Here is a 27,781-nt window from a genome sequence, read left to right on the forward strand (position 1 = left end):
ATTATATAAACATATATAATATATATTATAAATATATAATATTTATATATAAATATATTTATATTATATATTTATATATAAATATTAAATTTATTAAGTTTTATTTAATAAATATAAATATTAAAAAACAAGTTTAAAAAACAGTGGACTGTACACTTTAAAGTGGTAAATTTTATGGAATATGAATTATACCTCGACTTGAAAGAAAAAAGGAAGAGGGAGGTCTGTGTGTTCTGAGATGGTAGGATCTCCAAAACACATTAAGTGAAAAAGAAAGGTACAGAACAGTGTGCACAGTAAGGTGTTATCTGCTTAAAAAAATAATGCACACATATACTCAGGCTTTGCAGGCATAAGATCTCTGAGAGAATACACAGGCAACCAGTAACTTTACTTCCTAACAGGAGAGGAGCTGCGGTGGCTGAGGGACAAGACTGTCCTGGAAGGGAAACCTACCTTTCAATAGACCCTTTTGTACTTTTGAATTCTATGCAGGGTGCAAGGGTTACCACTTTAAATCTTTTTTAATTGAAAAGGAATACTCTGATGTTTCATCTTTAGTCTTAAGGTTTATATGAAAGTATTATTTTCATTTTCTCCTATAATAAACTTAATATACACCAAAATAAACCCCAAAACCTGAATCTTCTAACTACAAAAAATGCAGTGTTATTTATAGTATGATTTGGCGTAGTTGACTCAGAGACAAAGTATCTAACTCTTTAAGAAAAAAAAAAGTCAAAAATTCACCCAGTAAGTCAAAGATCATAAAGCATCTATATCATTTAATGTAGAGACTCTATTCTGACTGCCACACTTCCTCATCTTATAATTAGGGTATAACTGTTCATTTACTCTTTAACTTATTTTTTTCTGTTAATAACATTTCTTTTCTGTAGCCACAGGTCTCCCACCTGCTTTCCAAAGTTCTAGGTTGAATGCTACTAGAATAGATGGCAATTTCTGCCCAGATCCCCACAGAATATCCCTCATTTTGACCATTCCAAGGACATTGGTTGGATTTTCTGGTTGCTTTCCCACCCAGTTCTGACACTGACTTTTTGAAGTGGCAAATATCTTGCAATGTTACTTGTAGACTCTTGATTTTTAATTGATCCATTTATTGTGTATTCTGCTTCATACTTTGCCAAGCTGCTGGCTTTATAACTGAATAAGAAATTTTCGATTTTACTGGCCACATGCTACTGAGCAACGAACTGCGCTTCAAACCACTAGGGTATCTTTAGTTCTCTAAGTGGTGTGACAGGTTTTTACTCTCCTTGCTTTCTGAAACACACTTTAGTCAATTGGAAGCTCTATAATTCAAACGAAATGTTTGAAATCTAAAGACAAAATCAGTTTATTTTCATATCTGAATTCTAGAAAAACTGGGTATCAGATCTAATGATTACCAAAGAAACAATCAATGTCTCTGAACTTAAATTCTCAAGAAAGCACAGTGAACACGGGCAAAGTTAAAAATAAAGACTGTTGTAGGGAGAGTTTAAACAGTCAGTTTAAGGGCTCTGGGAAGTGGTGGGTCGAGAAAGAAGAGGGAGAATGATAGACTGTGCTGCAGATTTCCAGACATTTCCAGACTGAATTCTGCTTTCATCTCTTGCTGTGGTGAATCCCACCAACAGGTTTTCTAATATTAAACCAACTCACCTCAGTCACGATGTATTATCTCTTTGGTATACTATTACATTTGATTTGTTAACATTTTATGTAGACGTGTGTCCTCTATGAAGATCTAAAACTTCTAAAATTTCATGGGGAGCTAAGCTGTAAGGAGGACTACTATAAAAGTTTTTAGAATTATGTTATAGGATATCCAAAAGAGAAGAATATGTGTGAATAATGTTGAATGGCATATAAGAATATCAAAATGTAAACATATTTACCATTTAATTTTTACCATTATTAACCATTTTTTAAACAAGCTGATTTACTTATAAGCTCTTAGGTAGGCAAGAAAAGATTTCTAAAAGATCTCTGTCTCAAACAGAGTTTGGCACTGTATCAACCCAGTTTAAAGAAACTGAAAGCAGACAAGAAATCAGGATTAGGCTTCATTGAAAGAACAACAGTAAAACCCATACAACTTATATAAAGCTGTTTATGTCTACCTTTAAGCTTTGTGTTGTAATGAAAATAATCTATAACATTAAAATTGAAAGAAAAAAGTACATACCTGCCTTCTATACTCTAAAAAAGAGTCATATAGCTTCCACCCATTTTCAGGGAATACTTCTTTGTATTCAAAAGCAAAAAGAGGCTACAAAACAGTAAACAGAGTTAATAGCTAAAAAAAAAAAAAAAAAAAAAACAACAACAGACACTTAAGGAGATAATCAGAAATATATCCTTATCATACTCAAAGTTTTCATTTACTCATCTATAAGGATGTTTTGTATTGGTGTCCTATTTCATATTGCTGTTTTAGCTCTTGTTTTATAATTTTGAAAATGTATTGTTTTTTTTTCATATTTTTCAAACATATAGAAAAGCACAGAGGCCCACCACCAAGATTTATCAAATGCTAACATATCACCGTATTTCCTTCAGATATCAGCTGCTTAGGTTTTCTTCTAAATAATGAAAGACTTTACATAACAAAAGACATCTCCTGATATGATTAATCGGTTTGACATCCCAGATGTCAGCAGTTAGGCAGCCGAAGTTGATGCTACATTTTCTAAAACATACTGACATATTATTTCTTGGCACACAATCGGTATACCAACAAAGAAAACTTATCATTTAAATAGACAGAATGACAGAAACAACTATGATGAAAAACATTCAAAGGAGAGCCAAAAGACCAGTACTGATTCCAATTTTACTCCCTACTAGCTGTGCCCTTGAGGTAACTGCCTACCTGTTCCTGGCTTCAACTCCAAAATAGGCGTAAATAATATTTGCCACCCACCCTGGGGCTACACCCACCATGGAAGCTGGATTATGTAACATAAGTGAGGAAGCCTAACATCATGACTAGCAGATAGCAGGAGCTCAGCTAAGTATTTGTCCACCCTTTCCTCCTAAAATTGGTAGACTTAACTCTCAGCTCCTAATTAAAAAAGATTTCAGGGACGCCTAGGTGGCTCAGTCGGTCAAGCGTCCGACTACTTGATTTTGGCTGAGATTATGATCTCACAGTTTGTGAGATCGAGCCCCGTATTGAGCTCTGTGTTGACAGTGCAGAGCCTGCTTGGGACTCTCTCTCTCTGCCCTTCTCCATCCCTCAAAATAAATAAACAAACCAAAAACAAAAACAAAAACAAATACAAAAGACAAAAACAAACAAACAAAAAGATTTCAAATCCTAATGAAGACCACAGACAGCTTTTCATCATGGGAATGCCCTGGATAGAAACATCATATAATTATAGAATGTCAGTGGGCAGACACTGACCTCAGAAATCAACTAGTCCAGCTTCCTCATTTCATACCAAAAAAGAACTATTCCAAGAGATTAGGTTAAACCTAAATTATGCATTTGGTTTAATGGCAAAGTAGGATCGTAAATGTAGTTTCTAGGTAGCTTAGACAAGTTTCTTTATAGTACTCCAAAAATTATAATACACACTTTTCTAAGATAAAGAAAAAAAAAAAAAAAACACCTTACCAGGTTATTAGAGACAGGAAATGCGTATTTCATTAGATTCTCAAATATGGATCTTCTTGTCCGCCCTTCAGGTTTATGAGCGAACCGTAAGTTCCGAATATCCTAGAAAAGATTTAGGATCCAAGTCATCTGTAATTGTTCACTTTTTATTGAACAAACACATAAGGTAACTGGGAACTATCTTGTAAAATGTTAAGACCTATGAATGTGGGATACAAAAATAGGACAAGAGCTCCTGGAGACAGGGAAATCACAATGCCTTATTGAAAGGCATTTCATTTGAAAGAAATATTCAAAACCACAAGGTACTCTAATTTCCAGGCTACTGTGCCTACTCATCTATTTATTTAAAGTTCTTTAATAATGTTTATAACTTTCCATAATGTTCTTATATATCTTTCATTTTATTCAGAGGACAGAAATTTTATTTCTGTGTATTTACTCAAGATAAGCCAGTAAAGGAGACAGCATCTGATGCAGGCACTAGAGATAAAAGATATTATATCTGAAATTTACTATGACTGATACACAGCTCACGTATGTCCTTGCCCTGTGAAAACCCATTTTGTCATCAATTTCCCTATTAAAAACCTGATTAGCTCTTGTTATATTTCATAAGTATCTTCATTCCCATTTTGCCTAGTGATGACTTTCCTATTTATGACCCCTTCCCAGGACTCATTTTCATTGGATCTTTGTAAGCTTCCTGCTACTAGACTGATAGAATCAAACTCTGCCTAAATCTCCTTGTCTACTCCATGTCCAAGTTCTTTAACCATCTCCTAACAGGTGAATTCTCAATTGTTTGGTTGATATCATGTGGTCTCTAGAGTCAGATCTAAAGACCAAGGAGGCTCCCGTTTCTGTTATTTGTCCTCAAGCAATTTTCTGTGCTTGGGCTGAACACAGATATTATGTTCTGGTTTACTGGCATCTTAACTGCACTAAGGAAAACTTGGGGACTAAGAACACTTTCAAACAACCCATTTTATCTAGGTGTTTTATAATCTAGGCAGAATTCAAACTATACCCAATCCTGTAAAACTGAATACAGAGACTACACTACAATGCACTTGCAGTACATGAATGAGTAGAACATTTTATTAGAAATCTGACCCACAACTAGGATGCTAGTTCTACCATATTATAAAACAAACATGTATGGAAATCTAAGCTGATACCTTGTTTTTCTTCAGTAAAAATCTTTACCACTAGTAGAGATATTCAGAATCGCTCTGTCAACCACACAGCTATCTAAAAGTACCACAGCAGGGAGCCTACAAATTTACTCTATTTACTGTTAGATTACAGAAAAGTGACCAGGAGACAACGTGCCTGACACATGCATGAAAGCTAAACATGCCTGACACATGGTTGAAAGCTACTGCACTCTTAGATCCCTTCTGACTACAGTGGAAAAGCATAGGAGTGCCTGGGTGGCTCAGTCGGTTAAGTGGCTGACTTCGGTTCAGGTCATGATCTCACAGTTGGTGAGTTCAAGCCCCACGTGGGGCTCTGTGCTGGCAGCTCAGAGCCTGGAGCCTACTTCAGATTCTGTGTCTCTCCCTCTCTCTACCCCTCCCCTGCTCACGCTCTGTGTCTGTCTCTCAATAATAAATAAACGTTAAAAAAAAATAAAAAACAGTGGAAAAGCATAAAAATAATTATTAAGTCATTACTTTTATTACTAGATACACAAAACTTCTAAGAGTAGCATAAGAAAGGAACTTGCTTTTACTCTTGGCACTGGCAGAAGAACCAAAAAAAAATTAAGGTGATCTAGAATTGACATGCGCACAGGTATTAATTAGACCACATTGAGAACAGCAACCAAAGAAGTGGCACTTGATATGAAAGATCTATGACTGAACGGAGTGGTGAAAATCTAAAAGTCTAAGTTTCATTCAAATATCAATGCATTTAAAAAATACAAGTTAGACATCATCAGGGAAATGCAAATCAAAACCAAAATGAGATATCACCTCACACCTGTCAGAATGACTAAAATCAAAAACTCAACAAATAAGTGTTGACGAGGATGCAGAGAAAAAGGAACCCTCATGCACTGTTGGTGGGAATGCAAACTGGTGCAGCCACAGTGAAGACAGTGTGAAGGCTCCTCAAAAAATTAAAACTAGAACTACCCTCAGATCATAATCGTATTACTGAGTGTTTACCCAAAGAATACAAAAACACTAGTTCAAATGGACATGCACCCCTATGTTTACTGCAGCATTTTTTACAATAGCTAAACCACAGAACCAGCCCAAGTGTCCATTGGTACATGAATGGATAAAGAAGATGAGTTGTGTGTGTGTGTATGTTGTGTGTGTATGTGTGCATGTATATATTATTCAGTGTTAAAAATGAATGCAATCTTGCCATTTGCAACAACCTGGATGGATCCAGAGAGTATAATGCTAAAAGAAACACCATATGATTTCACTCATATATGGAATTTAAGAAACAAAATAAATGAACAAAAAAAAAAATAGAGAGAGAGAGAGAAAGAAACCAAAAAACAGGCTCCTAATTATGGAGAACAAACTCCTGGTTACCAGAGAGGGGGTGGGAGGGGGTGTTAAACAGGTGAAGGGGATTAAGAGTACACTTATGATAAGCACTGAGTAAAATATGGAACTGCTACATCACTGTATTGTCCACCTGAAACAAATACAACACTGTATGTTAACAACACTGGAATTAAATTTTTTTTTTTTTAAAGATAAATATGCTAGGTAAATGCTCTGAGTTAGAGAACATTCATGGCAAAGGAAAATACGGGGACGAAAATAAAACAGAGCCAACCATGAGGAGAAAAAAAGGATAGGAGTTAGATAAGAAAATAGAGAAGGTCTATAATGTCAAGTTTTTCACACCATTTTTTCAGAAGCAGAAAAACTGTGAGACTGGAACGACAGGTGATGACGAATACATCAGAGCTGGCTCTTCCAGTACGAAGGCTCACCCCTAGGCTTCTGTAAATTAAAGGTAATCATTTCTACCATCCCTACTTCAACATGAAATAATCAATGTCAAAGTCATTTGTATTGGGTCCAAAAGAATTCAAGCCTAATTCATGAGAGACTACCTTTTATTACTCCTAATTGTTGTTTTTGTCTTCTAGAATGATGTTTCAGTATGAAATCTATTTGACAGTTTGGAAACCAGTTTCTACACACAGGTTCTATTTAACAGAAAGCTTTTCAAACCAAATCAAAATTGCACAAATATTATAACATTTACCTTACACACAGTCTCTAGTCCATAAGAATTTTCACCTCGACTAGAAGCACCACCAATTTTTTCTACTCTACTTATCACGCCAAGAGAGGCATCTAAAACAAATGGGGGATCCTAAAGGAAGAAAAGAAAACAGCAATTAAAATGGAACAATTGATATAATGATCGTAATTAGAAATGCTTTAATTAAAAATGATCAAAAATGGACAAAACTACAAACCACACACAGAAGTACATGTAAAAAATCTAGTCCAACCAGTCTTACCCGTTCCATGCTTTTAAAATATAACCTGTAATTCGTGACAGTCAGAGTTCCTCGTACAGCACCAGTGAATGGACATATATAAGTCACATCTTTGGCTGCAAAAGCAAAGAGTCCACAGTTTACCATACATACATTGTGCACTTTTAAAAACTGCGCTCTCATCTTTTCACAAGTAAAATAATTCTGATTGCTATTCTAACCTGGGCTCAAAAATCACACAATCAGTGACTCAAACAGAACTCAGAGGTCAAATCCAAGCTTCCAACCGCATAGCAATCTGGGGTAGGGATGCAGAGTAAGTGGGAAGGACTGAAGAGGCAGAGAAAACACTTGCCCTTAGACAGAAGAGCAGGCTAGCTCCCCGCTGGATAAAGTTCTGTGTGGGAGTTGGAGTCGTGGCTGAAGGGTGATAGTGATGGTGGTTAATAAATGGAAATGTCTCAGGCCACAGACACCAGCCATCTTATAGTTTCTAGATCACCTCCCCAATCTGCTGGGCTTCTGGTCAGTCTAATTTATCAACATCCCTCCGAAAATACATCTGGAAGATCGAATACCAGAAACTCCTGACCTGATTATGTTTACAGGGAAAATACTGTAGGAGAAATGCAATGTATTCGAAATATAATTTCTTAGAAAAATAATAGAATAAGAGGACGTTGTATTTCTGACCAAGCTACTGATGTCAAACTTTGTAGAGAAATAATCACAAGCATTGTTCTATTACATGATTAACGATGAATCTACACAACATTATGCTTTTTTAGACATCCATTAATGAAGCAGGATAACTCAGCTACCACTAGCTCAAAATAATATTTAATATGGTAGAGTTCATAATGCCCACTATGAGCTTTTTTACATCTTAAAATATTCATAAATCCCTGTGATGTCATTATAGCAGCAAATGAGCAAACAGAGGAATATCTTCATCACTCCAAGAAAGTAAGGCACAAGCAACAGCAACAAATTGCTAAGAATTGTCCAAGGGGCTTCTGGGAGAACTTAGGGACGTAAAATACGTATTAATATGGTATTGCAACTTCCTGACTTGGCTTTTTACTCACCACTTTGGAGGACTGAATGCTTTGTATGGAATCTGAAATGAGACTGACCTTACAACAAACATTTCTAACCTTCAAAATAGTTCCCTTGGGAATGTTCAAGTATGAGCTACATTTTTTAAATCACTGTTTCCAATGCATGCTTCATTTAGAGGGAAGCTTTTAAAATTAAATAAACCCATCATTAAGGAAAGATACATAAACTTGCCTTCCATACATTTTCTTGCCCTTATAAATTTTTACCTCAATGAGAAAAGCTTTACTCAATGCTACTAAAACATTTCTGGATTCTTTCCAGACCCAGTTTCTTTACTCACACAAGAAAATCAATCTCATTATTCTATATGCTACTGCAAGATATGTCCAATGTTTTTGTTACACCTGACCCTTTATTCTAAAATCATGCATAAATTCATGAAAGTACTTCCAAAATTGTAAGCAGTATACATACACAAAGCGTTTCTATCTATGTTACTATTATCATCAGTCATTAGGTTCTGCTTCGTTCTGCCCACTTTATTGTTCCTCCTCAGGCTGGTGGCAGCTAAGTCACAATGAAGAGAGAATTTATGCCTATCAGGGTCTGTACCAAGTAGATGAGAGATTATAACCAGGAACCATTCCAGAGAAAATGACAATAGTAACAACCAGCATGGATGGCTTAGCACTGCATAGTTTATAAAGTATTTTTCACCTGTGTGCTTCCTTTAACCTTCCTAATAAACCTTGCATATAAGACCTATAATTACATGTACAAAGTTTAGATGAGAGTACCAGGGCTCAGAGAATAGCCTAACGTTTCAGAACTAGTAACTAAGATTAAGACTTGAATGCGGTTCCTCTGACTACAAATTCAAATCTCTTTCCATCACGTCATGCAAAGCTAAACCACTAATATAGCGTAATCTGACTCCCGTGCTAAAGGTTGAAAAGTTGTAGTCTGGAGTTATCTCTACTCCTGATACACCCAGGCCACAATACTCTGATATTGTTACCTCCTTAAAGCATTCAGGTGATGTTCCTAACACTACTCTAACTTTTAAAAAATTAAACTGCAGATTTATACTAGACCAACTAAAAGTCAAATGCCTTATCTACATGGATTAACATATTCTACATTACTCTAGCCTTACACTTTATATTAAACATAAATTTTTCACATAAGTCTACATAGATTATTTTGAATCAGAATATTTAATAGATTAGGTATTCTTCTGAATTTTGCAATACTAATACCATCTAGTTGTACTGAGAGATTAGATTCACCAACCCTCTCAAATTTTCACCAAGTTCACAGAGGAAAGACCCATAATAGTTTCTGTGAGGTGAGCTAAAGTGACCTTGAGAATACATATTATAAGGATATAAAATATACACAAATATAATATATGAGAGCATGCAATCTGTACAGAAAGAGAGGCACACAAACATACTCTAAGTAATACATCGAAAGGGAAATCCATCCAGCTGGAGGATCAGAAAACATCGAAACATCGAACATGGAAAACATGTTCCAGGAACATCGGCATGTGAGTTGTGGTATCCTTTAGGTGGGTAGAGAGAGAGAGATGGCGCTCAATGCAGAGGAAGAACCGAACCCAAGATACAGAAGTGGAGAAGGAAAGTACTTTTGGGGACAAAGGTAAATATACAGTCTGGCTCTCTCTACAGTGATACACTGTATCACACACGCTTCACTCTGCAAGTTCCCTCCTGGGTTCCTCTTCTACCAAGTATTGTAAACTGTTTACTAAAGCCATGTTCTTGTCTCCCTCCTCACTATATGCTCCAAAGGTTAATTTCCTCCTCTCATTTTGAATGGATATCTATGTTCTGATGATTCAAATCTGGACTTCTAGTCCTGAACTCTCTCTTAAGCTCCTAAGATATCTCCACTTAATACCTTCACTTGAAGTTTCTCAAAGGTACCTGAAATTCAATATACACATATATGACATCAATGACTCAGGACAGTTGAGAGAAAAAGAGAAATTCAAGAAATTCTTAGAGATTGAGTCCTCTGGATCTCACTGGATGTCAGAGTTCAGAAAAAAAGTAGTAGTCCAGGATGATATATTGAGATTTCTGCTTTGAGTGAATGGACAACTGGTGTTAGTACTAACAGAGGGAGAGAAGAAAAGAAAAGGAGTAAATTTAGGGATAAAGGTGATGATTTCAGTTTGGGAGATGCTGGGTATAAGGGACATCTATAGGATATCCAAGGGCATGTATATAGGACACAGGCATTTGTTTATATGCATTAGGAGAGAAGTTCATACTAAAAACAACACATTTTAGAGTCATCAGTAAATATATGGTAGGTAGACCTACTAATTTAGATATGGTCAACCAAAAAGAGCAGGTAAGAGGAAAAAGGGAAACAGATCAAGGACAAAGTCCTAAAGGAGTATCGCTATTTAAAGGAACAGAAGCCAATGAGAGTTGGAGTGGTAACTTCAGAGTCTTTGATAAGGTTATTTATCACAGTGGAAATAGCATGTACTTCAGGCTCAGAAGAGCAAAACACTGTCAGTCATAAGACTAGCTGTAACATTACTAGCTATGTAATCTCCCTATGCCTTAGTTTCCTTATCTACAAAATGGAATTAATGTCTTTCTCAGAAGATGTGAGGACGCTTACATGAGACAGTGGGCATTCAATAATGATAACCATTCTTATCATGTAATGTCCAATGTTGATAACATAGAATACTAACCTAGTAGCTCAGCAGAACAAGAACTTAGGGCATACACGAGGCTGAGCAGGGAGCAAAAAAGAAACTGGGGAGGTATTCAATCAAGAGTTAAAAGCAAAAAGAAACATGTATCTTGCAAGAGCGAAGGAACTAAATGTACGGTAGGCAAGCCTTTTGACTTTCTTATTTTTACACGAGGGAATGACACCTCGCCAGGATAAATTAAGCATTTATTAAGTCCTTTTAAAAAATTATAATTAATAATAAAATAAAAGGTGGTGTTTCATTGGCTAGGAAACCATTTACTTTATTCTCTTAATTAATTACTTCTTATTTCAAGAGCGATGGTATTTTGTAGATTACCACACACATGTAATAAAGTAAAAGCCTGAGTACCAAAAAACAAAACAAAACAAAATTAAATGCTTGCTTCCAGTCCATACAATACGTTAAGGCTTAGTTCTTTAGGATGCAAAAGAAAAGCAGCCATAGGCAAAAGGTTTGCTTTGCAATGGAGATGAGATATTTTCATCCAAAACTCAGCCTAAGTTTATTCAGAGCAGAAAAAATAAAGGAAGCAGAAAGAATGTGTTTTGAGAAAAATTACTTGTACAAAGTGACAAGTCAATGTTTTATCTAGGCAAGCCAATATCTTACTACAGTCATTTAAAATAATGAAGCTTTCTTTAAAAAATTCTGCGACAGGGAGCACCTGGGTGGCTCGGTCAGTTGGGTGGCCAACTACAGCTCAGGTCATGATCTCTTGGTCTGTGAGTTCAAGCCCCGTTGGGCTCTGTGCTGACAGCTCAGAGCCTGGAGCCTGCTTCGGATTCTGTGTCTCCCTCTCTCTCTGCCCCTTCCCTGCTCTCTGTCTGTCTGTCTCTCTCTCTCTCTCTCTCAAAAACAATAAACATTAAAAAAAATTTTTTTTAATTAAAAAAATAAAAAATTTAGTGACAGTTGACAAGAAAAAGCCACCTACTTTCAACGAATGTAAAGCAAATGAATGTAAAGAGAAGCAGCAGGGTGTAATTCAATATGTATGTTTCCCAGTAGTCCCAAGTACACACATGACCAGTAAGCGTAGTAGATCCAGGCTTATAGGACACACCAAATGCTAGGAAGACTGGCAGTAATGAGTGCAGTCAGACATAAGGTGTCTTGGACAGTGAGGCTGCTCTCAGTACACGGAGAGTATTGAACAGTCTGTATCCTCAGAAAGGAGAAGGAAATTCAACAAAAAATACCATTACAGACCCATGTCTTTAATATTTTCTCCTGGAAGCAAGGGTGGTTCTTCCATTTCTGCTAATTTGTTAGATTCCCTCAGGACCTGGAACGGAAAGGGGAGGAGGGAGCAAGAAAAGAAACATGTTTTATTCAAAGGCCAATTTTTCACACTGTATCACACACACTACCTGAAATCAAATTACAAAAACTATGGTGCTGGCACGTGCCACACGTGAAGCTGCTGTTTTTCTACAGGGCATTTACTGAGTGCCTACTTCATATGAGGTACCATACAAAACAGTTTACGTGTTTTCTCAATGAATCAATCCCCCAACAGCCCTATAAGTGTAGGTCTTATTATCCTCATTTCGCAGATGAGGGAAAACAGGCCCAAAGTGACCATTAACTTCTTCAAGGCCACGTGGCTAACAAGTCAGAATCTAGATGTGAATCATAGTTTAGTGGACTGCAAAGCCCATGTGCTTTCCATTAAACCACAACCAGGGGCCTTAGTGCATTTAAACTCAGATAATATCAAGGTCTTATGCGGATCTAATGTTTAGAGAATTTGGAAATGATGGCGACAAAGTATCTTGTTGAAAAAGAGGTATTAATACATTACAATCATGACCAACAACTGTTATTGAATAGTTAGCTTACAAAGGATGCTACACTGGATTCCAAGGATGTAAAGATATAGATACACGGTTGCATAATGGATTTATGAAACAAGCAAGACACATACACACACATACACACACACACACAATTGTCATATGCTAAATATAAATACATCTCCCTAGCTACCACAAGCCCCCCCACCGCCACCTCTTACACTTCTAGACAATAATCTTTATTGTCTCCAATTTTTTAGCTCATGTTAATTCCTCAACATCCCGCAATGTGGTTTTGCCACCTAACCCAATCCTTCCGGGGAATCCACTTTCTTCCCAATAACTTTCTCATTATTATAGATAATGAACATTTCTCAGTCTTTATTTTTATCTCTCAACTACATCTGACCTCATCTAGAACTTGCCTTTTTTTTTTAATGTTTATTTATTTATTTTTGAGGTGGGGGGGGGGCAGAAAGAGAGGGAGAGAGAGAATCCCAAGCAGGTTCAGTGCTTTCAGCACAGAGCCCAACTCAGGGTTCGAACCCATGAACCATGAGATCATGACCTAAGCCAAGATCAAGAGTCAGATGCTTAACCGACTGAGCCACCCAGGCACCCTAACTTGCCTGCTTCTTGAAAGAGCACCATCCTGTTAAACTCTTCCTTCTCTGACCATTCTTTTTCAATAAGCTTTATTTCCCTTTCCCCAACCTTCCCTGTTCTTCAGAGATTTGTCCACACCTCACTTTACTCACTTCCTGATATCTCATACATTACCTATGGCTTCACCTAACTTCAGTCTATGCTGCCAGCTCAGATTTTTCTTGCACTCTAGGTTCCATTCAACCAACTGCTACTGTTCCTCCCCATCCAGATGTCCCCCAAACACCTTGAACTCCACAGATCTCAAGCTGACCTGTGTTCATACTTCACAAACGACACCATCATCCATTTCGTTGCCTAAGTCACATCTGGGGGAGGGCTGAGCAGCGGTCTCTGTGCAGACTCAGGCCTTCTGCTTCAACCTTGACTTGTTTCATTAGACTGAGAACCAACACCACTAGAAAAAAGATTCCCAAACACTTTTTAAGTAGCTTTTGACTTTTATTTCCTTTGGTCCAAAAAGCAGATGTAGAGTCTTCAAAAGTAGGTAAAAAGGAAGAGAAAACAATGTACTGCAGCCACTTTAAAGGTCACCTTCTGCAGGCCCTCAAACTCACTCAGGGCTCTCCTATGCATGAGCTCCTATCTGGCACTTACCACACCATCTACTTTCTTGCTACCAGACTCTGAGAGAAGAGGTGTCATATCTTAATACACTCTGAATACCGAAGAGAAATATAACATGGGCCATATATGTGATTTTTAATTTTCTAGTAGTCACATTAAAAAAGTAAAAAGAGGGGTGCCTGAGTGGCTCAGTCGGTTAAGTACATGACTTCAGCTCAGGTCATTATCTCACAGTTCGTGAGTTCGAGCCCCACATTGGGCTTTGTACTGACAGCCCAGAGCCTGAAGTCTGCATCAGATTCTGTGTCTTTGTCTCTCTCTCTCCCCACTTGCATTCTCTCTCTCAAAAATAAGTAAACATTTAAAAATTTTTAAAGTAAAAAGAAACAGGCAAAACTGATTTTAATAATATCTTTAATTTAATCCAGTAAATAAAAAAATAAAATGACAATAAAAGTATTGTCATTTTGGCATGTAATATTTTTCAAAGTAGTAGGAGCACCTGGGAGGCTCAGTCAGTTAAGCAACTGACTTCAGCTCAGGTCATGATCTCACGGTTTGTGAGTTCAAGCCCCGCATCGGGATCTATACTGACAGCTCAGAGCCTGCCTGGAACCTGCTTCAGATTCTGTGTTTCCCACTCTCTCTGTTCCTCACCTGCTCATTCTCTGTCTCTGTTTCTCAAAAATAAGTAAATGTTAAAAAGAATTTAAAAATATTTTTTTTAAAAGTAGTAATGGGACATTTTATATCCTTTTATTAATATATTTTTTTATTTTTTTACACTCTAGAGTGTATTTTATATTATAGCATATCTCAATCCAGGCCAGCTACATTTCAATCAGCTATATTTCTAGTGGTGCTCATACTGATCAGTACTAACCTAATGAATCTAATCTTCCTGATGATCAAGCGTTCTTTAGTTTAAGTCAGGTGCTTAGGGAAGATTAGACAAAAGGGTTAGACATTATTGTCATAGCCCAATGCTCATCTAAGGCCAATAAAGTAGGAACTACAAAGAACAAATTAATTCTGTTTAATAAACTTATAATCTAACCAAATTAATATACTTTTGAAAGTTTAACAATTTGTTTCATAAAGTAACCTTAATGCAATACCCAAAGAACTAAAATATATACACACACATATAATTTTTTATATGCCACATTCTATAACTCCTAAAAGGTCATATTTTTGAATGGCATCTAGTTGCCAGTTCCTGATATAGCATTTTATGAAACCATAAAAAAAAAAAAAGGAAAGAATGAAGACAGAAGGAAGGAGAGACGAAGGATGGATGAGGCAATGAAGAAGCAGAAAAACAGGATAAAAACTTGCAATATGAAAATATATAGACTTCCTGGGTTCAAATCCTGACCATGCCACATGCTAAGAACTCTTGGGCACAGTGTTCGACTCCTCTCTATGCTTCACTTTTCCCACCTATGAAATGATAATAGTCATGGTACCTCACAAAAATGTTAAATGAGTTAATACATTTAAAACATTTATACCAGTGCTGACATATAATATATACTTAAGTGTTTCTATTAATCGTCATAATAAAAATTCAGACCAACAACTGATAAGTGGAATCTGGTAAGAATTTCTAATTATGAAAACAACAGAACTGGATTGAAAGATACAAGTAATAACTAGCACACAGTATACAAAAGAACAAAAATCAAGCATGCTACACATGTGAAAGATCATATGAAATGTTTTATCTTTTGCCCATCATCTAACCACCTGACTTGGAAATACAAATATCATGTCACTTACAAAGCTGGGCAATAGTTGCTATACTGCACAGGTATACATCCTCGTAGCTGCCACAGTGTTGTTCCCATGACTTACTCTCTTCCTGTATTTCTACACTCAGAAGAACACTGCACACCCCAGAAAACGTGTGTTGTAAACAGAAGTAGAGAGGAAGGCAGTTGTGGCACAGACACACAGTAGTACAGAAGGTGTAAGGTTTGTAAGTAAAGCTTTATCAAGTGAGAGGTGAGACCAGGAACTCATGCAGGCAGTCACGTTGAGAGCCATAGACTCTCTCACTCTTGTTCTGATGAGAATGTCAGAGAACAAGGCAACGAAGGGAAGCAAGTCAAGATCCCATTATCTGCCCAGAAAAGCTGCCCCCAGATGACAGATTTTTAACAGAAGGCATGCCCTAGAGGATATACAAAACAACTCACTTTAGAGCTGAAGATATAAAAAGGAACCCAAGTAAACAGAGCAGGGCCAAGGGCAATCTGGACCCTTTGTTGGCAAACACTGACTATGAACAAATCTACCCTTAAATAGAAGAGAAACAACAGGGCCTAGGAAAAAAAAAAAAAAAAAAAAAAAAAGATTATTTGACAAGGACAAGGAGTACCAGCTTGAAGCTCAACAAAAAAGTAGTCTTCTGAAAAGAATTCTTTTAGGCGTTAGTAGAGACATTTACAAGCTATCTGGCATACACCCAAAAGGAAATCAACCACATTCCCTAAGAAATAAAACAAAGATATAAGGACAGACACACGTAGACTAAGAGAAATGGTAAGATAAGGAATGATTGCAAAAATTAAAAACGTAGTAACAAAATTTGTGTTGGAAATAATAAAGAACTGAGTTGATTATTCAGAAAACAGCATTTATGTTGAGGACAAACATGAAAACTGCTCTAAGAATCTGTAGGAAAAACAGATAAAAGAGGTTAAAGTATCAATAAAGGAATTCTATTTCCTGAAGGAAAAAAATCAAGAGCAATAATCCAATACATAAGTGAAAAACATGCTTTTGAAATGAACACAGGTTTTCTAAGTTTGTTGATCAAAATAGTTTACCATGTTCCACATAAAAGTCAATGACAGATAGGTCTAAGTGAATCACAGCAAATTTTTTGAACTGTTAAGAATTAAGACAACCTCTGAGAATACAGGCCAAAACAGAGAGGTGGGGGAGGAGGGAATGTCATGTACAAAAACAAGATCAGGCGAGCTTCAATTTATCTGGTAAAACTATATTCTAGAAAACAGTAACAAAATGTTATCAGATCTTTGTGAGAAAAATGCTGTGACCCCTCTGACATCTTTGACGGCAACAGGAAGTTATTCTCAGATATGCCAGGCTACCAAAAATATAACCCACATGTCCTGCTTTTAAAAAAGAAAAAAAAATTACCTGAGGTGGTAATTAAGCTGAAAAGGGGAAATCAAAATTAAAACTTACATATAAGAAATGCATGGTATATAGTGAAGACTTCAGTTTTCCATGTTAACTACCTTCCTGCCCCCGACCAAAATCCACTTACCGCCACCAGAGTAACCTCTCTGAATCTTAGTTTCATCATTTATATTATCGAGATAATATCAACATCTACCTTACAGGTTTGTGAATATGAAATGAGACAGCTGCATCATAAAGGGATTTGCAAGGTGCTATTAAAATGTAAAAAACACTTATTCACTTAAGAGAAGCATCATTGTAAGTTTTTACATCTCTTTCTACAATGGCCTAATCACATGGTGCTTTGTTCCTCTGCTCTAAAATAGACAGGGATAATATTTGAGACAGCATGTCATAAATTTCCCTAACCCTTGAACTACTAACTTCTAAATTCAGCTACAAAACAGCAACCATCTTACGATTCTAGAGAAAACAGCAAGAAGAGCGATATCATCATGGCACCGTAAGATGGACCTCATTTTTTTTGCCCATTCACATCTAAAATTTGGCATCTATCCATGAACAACAACAAAAAATGCCTCCATGGGAGCAATGGAATCCAGCACCATATGTCAAGGGACCCTGGAGGAGTCTCACCCACTTGTGCATCAGGTAATAGGCAGACAGAACCTGGTACAGGCTGTGGAAACCGCAGGAGCCTGTGAACTGACTCCAAACCTCCAACCTAGCTATAGCACCTGGAAAACACTAACTTGGGCAGACACCCATGGATGAGAAAGCCTTTACAGAAGTTCAGGACTCTGGAAGAGAAGTTCCAACACTCCACTGGAAGGAAAAGGAAAAAATAAAGTTTTGGATATATAAAAGTTGGTAAGAGGAACTTTGCCAGCATCACCCCTCCCCACAAGGTTCCACAGATCAAAGAAAAAGCAGGTGAGGGATCCTTCCCATAGGGGAAAAGGGGGAGCAGTGAGTGCCCAGCTTCTCCAGCAGGGGACACTGCTAAAGAAACCCATCTCTCTTCTGCGGCACCCAAAGATTTAAAACAAGAGTTCCATGATGTGGGGGAACGGAGGAGTTCAGGAAAGAGCCAGATAAGAATTTCAGAAGGCATTAAAGGGATGCAGTTCTCCATTCTGGACTCCAAAAGGAAGCCCACCCATGAGTCACTGGGAAAACCTCCTCCAAAGATGCCCTCATCTAAGCCACAGGAATGCTCAACATCCCAAGTACCAAGTCAATGACCTCCTCCCTCTGCAGCCTACAAAAGGAACCCCCATCAGGCTATCAGCAGACTTCTCAGTGGTAATCTAGCCAGCAGAAAATGAAATGATATATTCAAAGTATTGAAAGGAAAAAATTGCCAGCCAAGAATACTTTATCCAGCAAAGGTGTCCTTCAGAAATAAAGAAGCAATAAAGACTTTCCCAGAAGAACAAATGCTGAGGGAGTTCATCACCACTGGATCTGCCTTAAAAAAAAAATGCTGAAAGGAGTTCTTGAAGCTGAAATGAAAAGATACTAATAGTAACATGAAAACAAAGCAAAATATACAACTCACTGGTAATGGTAAATATAATAGATTCAGAAAACTCTGATTCTATAATAGGATGGTATGTAAACACTTAACTATATTATACAGGTTAAAGGAAAAGAACATTAAGAATAACTGTAGACAGTATAATTTCTTCATAAATACACAACAAAAAAAGAGGTGGGGTGCCTGGGTGGTTCAGCTGGTTGAGCATTGGAATCTTGATCCTGGCTCAGGTCATGAACAGGTTCATGAACTCAATTCCCCCATAGGGCTCTGCACTTGTCCCTCTCCCTCTCTCTATGCTCCTCCACCCCCTTGCAAAGAAATTTTTAAAACTTAAAAAAAAGAGTTAAATTGTGACATTAAAAACAGAAAAGTATGGGGTTCATGGGTCGTTCAGTCGGTTAAGCATCCAACTTGGGCTCAGGTGATGATCTTGCAGTTGATGAGTTCAAGCCCTGTGTTGTCAGGTTCTGTGCTGGCAGTGTGGAGCCTGCTTGAGATTCTCTACTCTCTCCCTCTTTCTCTGCCCCTCCCCCACTCACAGTTTCTCAAAATAAATGTTAAAAAAAAACTTAAAAAAAAAAACATAAAAGGTTTCATGCAATCTCTATCAAATTCCCAATGGCATTTTTCACAGAAATAGAACAAAAAATCTTAAAATTTACACTGAACCACAAAAGACCCCAAATAGCCAAAGCAATCTTGAAAAAGAACAGAGCTAGAGGTATCACACTTCTTGATTTCAAACTATATTACAAAGCTGTAATAACTAAAACCATATGGTACTGGCATAAAAACAGACCCAAAGATCAGTGGAACAGAATACAGAGCACAGAAATAAACTCACACATACATGGCTAATTAATTACAATAAAGTTGCCAAGAATATACAACGGGGAATGGACATTCTCTTCAATAAACGGAGCTGAGGAAACTGGGCAGCTATGTGCAAAAGAGTGAAACTGGACCCTCTCTTATACCATACACAAAAATCAACTCAAAATGGATTAAAGATGTGAACGTAACGTCTAAAACCATAAAACTCCTAGATGAAAACACAGAGGGTTTTAGTTCCTTGACATTGGGATTGGCAATGATTTTTTAGATCTGATACCAAAAGCAAAGGCAACAAAAGCAAAAATAAACAAGTGGAACTATACCAAACACAAAAAGTTCTGCACAGCAAAGGAAACCAGGAACAAAATGTAAAGGCAACTGACTGAATGGGAGAAAATATCTGCATATCTGATAAGGGGTTAATATTTAAAATATATGAAGAACTCATGCAACTCAACAGTGTATTTGGAAATTTTTATGATAAAATATTAGGTGGGGGTGGAGTAAGGATTTTAAACTTGACCAGTCATGTAAAGGAAAATTACTGCAGGTCTCTGATAAAGGTAAATGGCACAGTCAAGAACATGTACAAAACTAAATATGATAAAGATGAAATTATAATAATCTAACAGAAAAATATCAAAATCCTGGATTACTCTGTGGTGGTAGAAATAAAGAGGAATATTTGACACTTGTTGGAAGAAGTGATCAAATTTGACCCTAGATTTATGAAACAAATACAAGCAATTATTTGAGTAATACTGGATGGTTTTTACATGAGAAGAACTGTATTCCAGATATGTCGGTAATGGAAGAAATACAGATTCAACAAAGAGAGGAGTCAAGGTCAAAACAAGAGGACCACGCAAAAACAACAGAGGTCTATCTTCCTAAAATGGGGGCCGGGGCACGAAAACAGCCAAGCCAGACTGATTCATTAGGTTTTTCTGCATTAACATGGACATATCTTTGGTGTAGAAAAAGTCACAGAACTCTCAGATGAGAGGAGGAAAGAAATCTCTTGGAATACATAAATACATCTGGTACAGATGAGATCCCAGCCTGCCTCAGGAGCTCTGGACGCCCATCAATAAGACAAGATGATGTAAGGTCTGCTCTTTGGTACCATTTAATATAATATTTAACCATTTTCTTATTACCAAGAAAAGTCTATTCATCATATTAAAATCTTACTGGTGAAAAAAAAACCCTACCAAACAGACTAAAATTTGTAATTCTTTTATTCCCAAAACATAATCAGTTCAGTTCTGCTCTCTCTCCAATGATGTTATTGTTCCCCATTTTCTTCTATGCCCACTTAATCAAACTATTTTCAAACTGCTCAGTAACTTTCCATGTGACTTTAAACTACCTCCCTTTCTCTCCTTCTCTTCCCCTTTCACTCCAATCAGGAAATTACTATAAAGGAAATTCAGAAACCTTGTCTATAATGATGATCTGGAAGGGAGCAGATTTATGGGTCAGTTTTCACATGGAATGTCAGATGACAGAAAAACAGGAAAGAATATTTTGGAAATCTGCAAAACACTACATTATAATCACCTAAAAGGGAACAACGAGTCTGTAGAAATTACAAACTATCCTCTCTAGTTTCTTTATACACTCAAACTGTGAAGGAAAAAATTAAGTATCCATTCTTCATTGGATAATTCTTGTAAAAAACTTTTTTAACATCAATTTTACTTTATTTTTTACACAACTTGACTGACGAACCACAAAGTAGGCAAACAAACCATACAAACAAAATACTGAACGGGTAGAGCCACAAACTGGCATCTGGGATAAATCTTATTGGTTACATATTTAAAAGCACAAATTTGAGCACAGGATAGCCCTTTCTTATCATAACACTGCCAAGGACAATCTGGTTTTCTGTTGAAACCACAACTACCAAGAGCTGGATAACATATCACCATCAACGATTCAACAACAAAAAAGGGTAAGTATCTAAAGAGGAACAGTCTGGCAAGCACCATTTCATGCTATGAGTTGAACTGTTGTGCCCTCCTCTCCCCAATAAGGATAGGCTGAAGTCCTGACTGACAGTCTATGGGGATGTGACCTTATTTGGAAATAGGGTCACTGTAGATATAATTAGTTATGATGAGGATATACCAGAGTACAGTGGCCCCTAAATTGATATAACTGCTGTCCTTATAAGACACAGAGATACAGGGTGAATGCCATGTGTAGATGGAGGCAGAGATTGGAGTGATGGACCTACAAGCCAAAAAACACCAAGGAAAATTGGCCTTCACCAGCAGCTAGGGGAGACGTACAGAACGGATTCTCCCCTAGAACCCTCAGAAGAAACCAATTTTGTCCCCTTGATTTCAGATTCTAACCTCCTAAAAAAAAATTATTTCCCATACTCTCAACACTTCTGACACTGTGGGTTTTCCCATAGGAAACAATTCTCCAATTCTCAGTGGACACCAGCTGGGTGTCCTACACTCCAATTATTACATTAACACCCGCAAGTAGCATAGAACCCACGTGCTAAGGGCTCAGTCCACAAGACTGCCCCCACTTGAAGCACCAATCTCAAGCCCTAGACTGTCACCTGTACTTCTGACCAGTCATCCATGAATCAGGTTCCCATGACTCCCTTCCCAGGTTCAATAATTTGCTAGAATAGCTAATAAAACTCAGGGAAACACTTTACAAACTACATTTGCCAGTTTATTATAAAGGATACAAGTGAGAAACAGCCAGGTGGAAGAGGCCCAAAGGCAAAGTACAAGGTAAGAGGATGGATGTAATTTCCATGCCCTCTCTGGACAGACACATCATCGCCCTCCCAGCACCTCTAGATATTCACCAGTCCAGAAGCTCTCCAAACCTCTTCAGTTGGGATGTTTTTATGCAGGCTTCATTACTTAGACATGGCTGATCCAATCACTGGGCCATTAATTATTAAATCAACCTCCAGCCCCTCTCCCACTCTCAGAGAAGGGAGTGGAGCTAAAAGTTCCAAACCTCTAGTTGCTTTGGTGAGGTTTGCTTCCCCCTGACAATGAGGCCCCCATCCTTAGAGGCTTTCCAAAAGTCACCTGGCTAACATTAACTCAGTATGGCTGAAAGGGGTGTGTTGTAACAAAAGATGTTCCTTTCACTTTTATCACTCTGGGACTGTTTCAGGAGCCAGAAACAGAAACCAAGTATTAGAATATATTAGAATAAAAGATCTTCCTATGGCTTTTATCACTTAGTAAATTACAAAGGTTTTAGAAGCTCTGGCCAGGAGCTGAGAATGAAAACCAAAATATATATTTCCTATTATATATAGCACAATATCACACTCCAGAACTGTGAAAAAAATAAATTCCTGTGTTCTAAGCCACTCGGTTTGCAGTGCTCTGTTATAGAAGCCCTAAGAATGAATACACCTAATATCAGGAAAATTTTTCAACTTTGAATCTTGAATCAAATTTTAAAAAATTTTTGTTAATGTTTATTTATTTTTGAGAGAGAGACAGTGCATGAGCGGGAGAGGAGCAGAAAGAGACCCAGAATCTGAAGCAGGCTCCAGGCTCCTCGCTGTCAGCACAGAGCCCAACACGGGGCCCAAACCCATGAACTGCGAGATCATGACCTGAGCTGAAGTCGGATGCTTAACAGACTGAGCCACTGGTGCCCTTTGAATAAAATTTTGAATGCAAGCTGTTCATAACTGTGAAAACTTGGAAGCAACCAAAAAGTCTTTCATACAATGAACGGATAAGCAAACAATGGTACATCTATGCAAAGAAACATTATTCAGTAATAAAAAAAAAAAAATGAGGGCCACCTGGGTGGCTCAGTTGGTTGAGCCTCTGACTCTTGATTTTGGCTCAGGTTATGATCCCAGGGTCATGGGATCAAGCCCCACATCAGGCTCCATGCTGAACATGGAACCTGCTTAAGATTCTTTCTGTCTGTCTGTCTGTCTCTCTCTCTTCCCCTCCTCCCCCTCTCCCCCTCTCACCTGCTAGTGCTCTCTCTCACTTAAAAATAAGGTGGGGGGGGGGCCACCGGGGGGGCTCAGTCAATTGAGCAACTGACTCTTGATAATGGCTTAGGTCGTGATCTCTCAGGGTCATGAGATCAAGCCCTACACTGGACTCCACACTGAGCAGAGTCAGCTTGGGATTCTCTCTTTCTCCCTCTCTCTCTGTTCCTCTCCCACTCGTGCTCTCTCTCCTTCCCTCTCTCTCTCTCTCTAAGTAAACTTTAAAAAAATGGGTTATAAAGACAAAAGAAGAAACAGAGGAACCTTAAAGGCATACCATTAAGTGAATGAAGTCAATCTGCCTATGTGTTAGAGGATTTCAACTATATGACACTCTGGAAAAGGCAAATGTATGTAGACAGTAAACAGATGAAGGGTTGCCAGGGGTTCAGTGAAAGGGAGGGAGAGACAAATCGGTGGGGCACAGACATTTTAGGACACTGAAACTACTATGCATGATACAGTAATGGTGGAAACGTGTCACTATACATTTGTCAAAACCCACAAGCTGTGCCACACAAAGAGTGAACCCTTATGTAAACTAGGGATTTTAACTAAGAATAAAGTATCAGTATTGGTTTATCAGTTGTAACAAATGTGCCAAACTAATACACCATGTAAATAACAGGAGACGGGGGAGGGGTATTATACGGCTGCAGACTATTTTCTTATAACTGAGAACACTAAAAGAACCACAATAATGACTACTATCCATTAGCAACATCATTTTATAACAGAAAGCAGATATTTAAAACCAAAAAGTTAGGAGGATATACTCTTGTAATACAGAACAGTCTTTCCTCGACAAAAGATGGCTCGTAACAGAATATCTGTCAAAAATGAAACAGAAGTAGATAAGTAGACCGATAAAATATTATCTCAATTACTTTCATTTTGCTTCACACCAAGGAAAATATCATGAACTGGCCTAGTTAACGTACTGCTTTTAGAAGATCATTATTCATTTAGTGTTTCTAATACCCCAGAAGAGAAGTAGTAGTGCTATTCCCATTTATAAATGGAGTAACTGCCCCCTGTAGAAGTTAAGCAACTTTTCCAAGGTGGCATACACCTTGCAACAGCAGCTGAACTTGAACAGAGGTAGGACTGTCCTAAGATTATGATCACAACATAACAGCATCCTAGAGCAACCGCACAGCAAGCAACTGACATGACGGATCGCAGGCTGAGAAAGAGATCAGGACCAGAGACAAGGGGTGGAAGTCATCCATAAAGAAACAACAGCTGGAGCTATGAGAATAAAAGAGAGCACAAGGAAGAAAGAAGAAGGGAGCTGGGAGGTGAACAAGGGCTGAAGGGAACACTGTGGTCACCTCTTTGGCTGAGGAGAAAGGAATAGGAAAGTGTACAAGGGGCGGGCATCAGAAAAGAAGGAAACCAAAATCTGTCATCAGGTTTGACATCTGGGGCCATCATCTTTGACTTCTACCTCCCCCTGATCTGCAACATTCAGACAGCTTTAACACATTACAGCCACATCCTAGTACCTGTCCTTTATCAATTTTCACTTGGAATCATTCAAAGAGCCTCCAAACATGTTTCCTCGTTTCCATTCTACTTGCCTCTAATTAATACTACCTCCTTGTGTATCCACAGCTTCTTTACTCCTCCCCCCAACAAGTCCCAACAGATGGGAATTTGTTTGACTCTTGATTTTTTAACTGCCTTGAATATACTTTCACATTAACACATGGAGATCCACCTCTGTTTTCCGAAGACTGCATAGTATTCAATTAAAAACATATACATTAGTCATCACCCCACCAAAAGACATTTCTATTGTTTCCAGACTTTTGTTATTACAAATTTTAGAATCAGCTTGTCAAGTTTTAACCATATTACTTACAGAATAAACAAAAATTAAAATCTGAACAATATTGAGCATTTCTTTTTTTTTTTAATTTTTATTTATTTTTGAGAGAGAGAGAGAGAGAGAGAGAGAGAGCGCGTGACCTGTGGAGGGGCAGAGACAGAGAGGGAGACACAGAATCAGAAGCTAGCCCCAGGCTCCAAGCTGTCAGCACAGAGCCCGATGCGGGGCTTGAACTCACAAACTGTGAGATCATGACCTGAGCTGAAGTCAGACATTTAACCGACTGAGCCACCCAGGCGCCCCTGTTGAGCATTTCTGTCAAACAACAAGGGATGTCTTTCCATTTAAGTATTCTTTTATATTATTCAGCAGAGTTTTAAAATTTCTACATATACCTTAAGTTTACTCTTGGATATTTTATATTTTTTAATTGTTCTTATAAATAGGATCTTTCCCTCCCTGATATTTTATAAGTATTTTCATAAGAGAAAGCTGTTGATTCTTACATATCAAACTTGGCTTTTAGTATGTCCATTATTTTTTTGTTGAAAGATGGACATGACGACTAGGTAAAAAGTACTTAATACGGAGGCCTTCAGTGATGTGGTGGTAAGGTGTGGAGGTGGGAGGGGAAGTGTTCTGTAGTCCTAGGACTAAGTCCTATAGTTGTCAGTCTTTCAGTGAGCTTGTGCCCCTGGGTTGTGACACTCACAAGTTCTTAAGTCCCCACACCCACATCTCCCCAACCCTGAAGGTGGCTGACTAGGGGGTACTAGAATTTGTATTTCTCTTCCCCCAGGCAGAAGACTAGAGGAGGCTGGAGTTGGGGATTTCCCTTCTCCCAGGTCAGGTAGGCTCTGACAAAATCAGGCAGGATAGGCTAGTAAAACAGTCTCTCTCAAGGGCAGGCCTTATCCAAAAAACAAACAAACAAACAAACAAACACCATTTTGGGGGTGCATGGGTGGCTCAGTCAGTTGAAGCATCCAACTCTTGATTTCAGCTCAGGTCATGATCCTGGGGTTTTGGGATCGAGTCCCACATCAGGCTCTGCACTGAGCATAAAGCCTGCTTGAGATTCTCTCTCTCTCTGCTCCTCTCTCCCCCCTTCTCTCTCTAAAAATAAATAATTTTTTTTAAAAAGAGAGAGAAAAACAGAATGTTTTGAACATATTTCAAACTGGCTGTTTTTCCCCTCCCTCTGCCGAAGAGCAACAGACATTTTTCTCACTCCTCAGTGTGAGAACCTGGTAGGGTTTTTGTAGGTAAAACTCACATAAGTATGTAGAACTAGTGTAGGGGTTCCCTGGAGTTCTTAACTCTCAGATTTGTCCATACTGAGCCCCTAGCAATTCATCAATTACAGTTGTTTTGATACTGGTTCCTGAGAAGGTTTCTGCTTGTGGGTTTCTGCTCTACCCATCTGTCCCATTTGGAGGTCAGCTATCTGCCCTGTGACCTCAGTTCTCTGAAGGACCTAAGAAGAGTTGTTGACTTTCAACTTGTTCTGCTTTTTACTTGTTAGGACAGAGTGATTGATGACTTCCAAACTCCTTTTTATAATCAATCATTCAATTAAAGTCTTTTGTTTCCAATAATTTTCACTCAATTCTGATTTCCAGGAAAAAGATATGCTTATTTTGCCTCTTCCTTTTCAATAATATGCCTACCATGCATTTCTCTTATCTAATTGCATTGGACAGTACTTACGTGCAATGTTCAATAACACAGGCATGACAGCAGGTAATCTTATCTTGGTCTTTAGTGGGACTACTTCTACTAATTTAATATTTTACTATTAAGCAAGATGCTTACATAAGTATTTACCTATTCTTTTCTAATTAAAAGTTCTAAAAACCTGAAATAGATGTTGAATTTTGTCAAATACCTTTTTATGTGCCTTTTCTCTATATATAAAGATGATTATATGGAATCTTGTGTGTGTTATAACAGAAATTCTATCAGCAGCACTTTCATTATGCTTAATCTTGAAGTCTGAAACACTTCTTGTCTTCTCCAGAATTAGCACCATGTTAATTAGCATTCCACTTAATTAAATAACCTTTAGGTGCATACATTTTTCCTAATCTCCTCAATATCAATTGAATACAGTCAATATTATTTCTGTTGCATCATGAACATATTAAATATGCTTTCCCATTTATCAGCTTTTCATACTTTCTAATTTTTAAACAATCTCTATTATGTTTCTATTATAATTATTTGGCTCTTTTTACTAAAAATTTTAAGATATTTGGAGATTTTATTCTTTTAAGCCTTAAGGGGGTTAATAATATCTTCAAACCACATCAAGTTAATTACAAACCCAATGAACACACTATAGATGGAGTACAGTAGGCAAGACATTACTTACTAGAGCCTAGCCAATTGCTGGTAACATAAAC

At 37.7% G+C, this 27,781-nt stretch overlaps 1 protein-coding gene across 2 annotated transcripts in view; it reads right to left on the reverse strand.

The window, feature by feature from the left end:
• The window catches only part of MTMR2 (myotubularin related protein 2), a 116,918-nt gene that overhangs the window by 38,579 nt on the left and 50,558 nt on the right, over positions 1–27,781 (reverse strand). For both annotated transcript variants that reach the window (XM_049620276.1, XM_049620285.1), the window contains 5 exons: positions 12,157–12,232; positions 7,140–7,234; positions 6,878–6,988; positions 3,632–3,733; positions 2,195–2,278 (listed from right to left, as the gene is read on the reverse strand). In XM_049620276.1, the coding sequence (XP_049476233.1) occupies positions 2,195–2,278; positions 3,632–3,733; positions 6,878–6,988; positions 7,140–7,234; positions 12,157–12,232 (468 nt within the window). The remainder of the gene's footprint in view (positions 1–2,194; positions 2,279–3,631; positions 3,734–6,877; positions 6,989–7,139; positions 7,235–12,156; positions 12,233–27,781) is intronic.

Source organism: Panthera uncia, chromosome D1 (genome assembly GCF_023721935.1).
Source record: "Panthera uncia isolate 11264 chromosome D1, Puncia_PCG_1.0, whole genome shotgun sequence".
Taxonomy (NCBI): domain Eukaryota; kingdom Metazoa; phylum Chordata; class Mammalia; order Carnivora; family Felidae; genus Panthera; species Panthera uncia.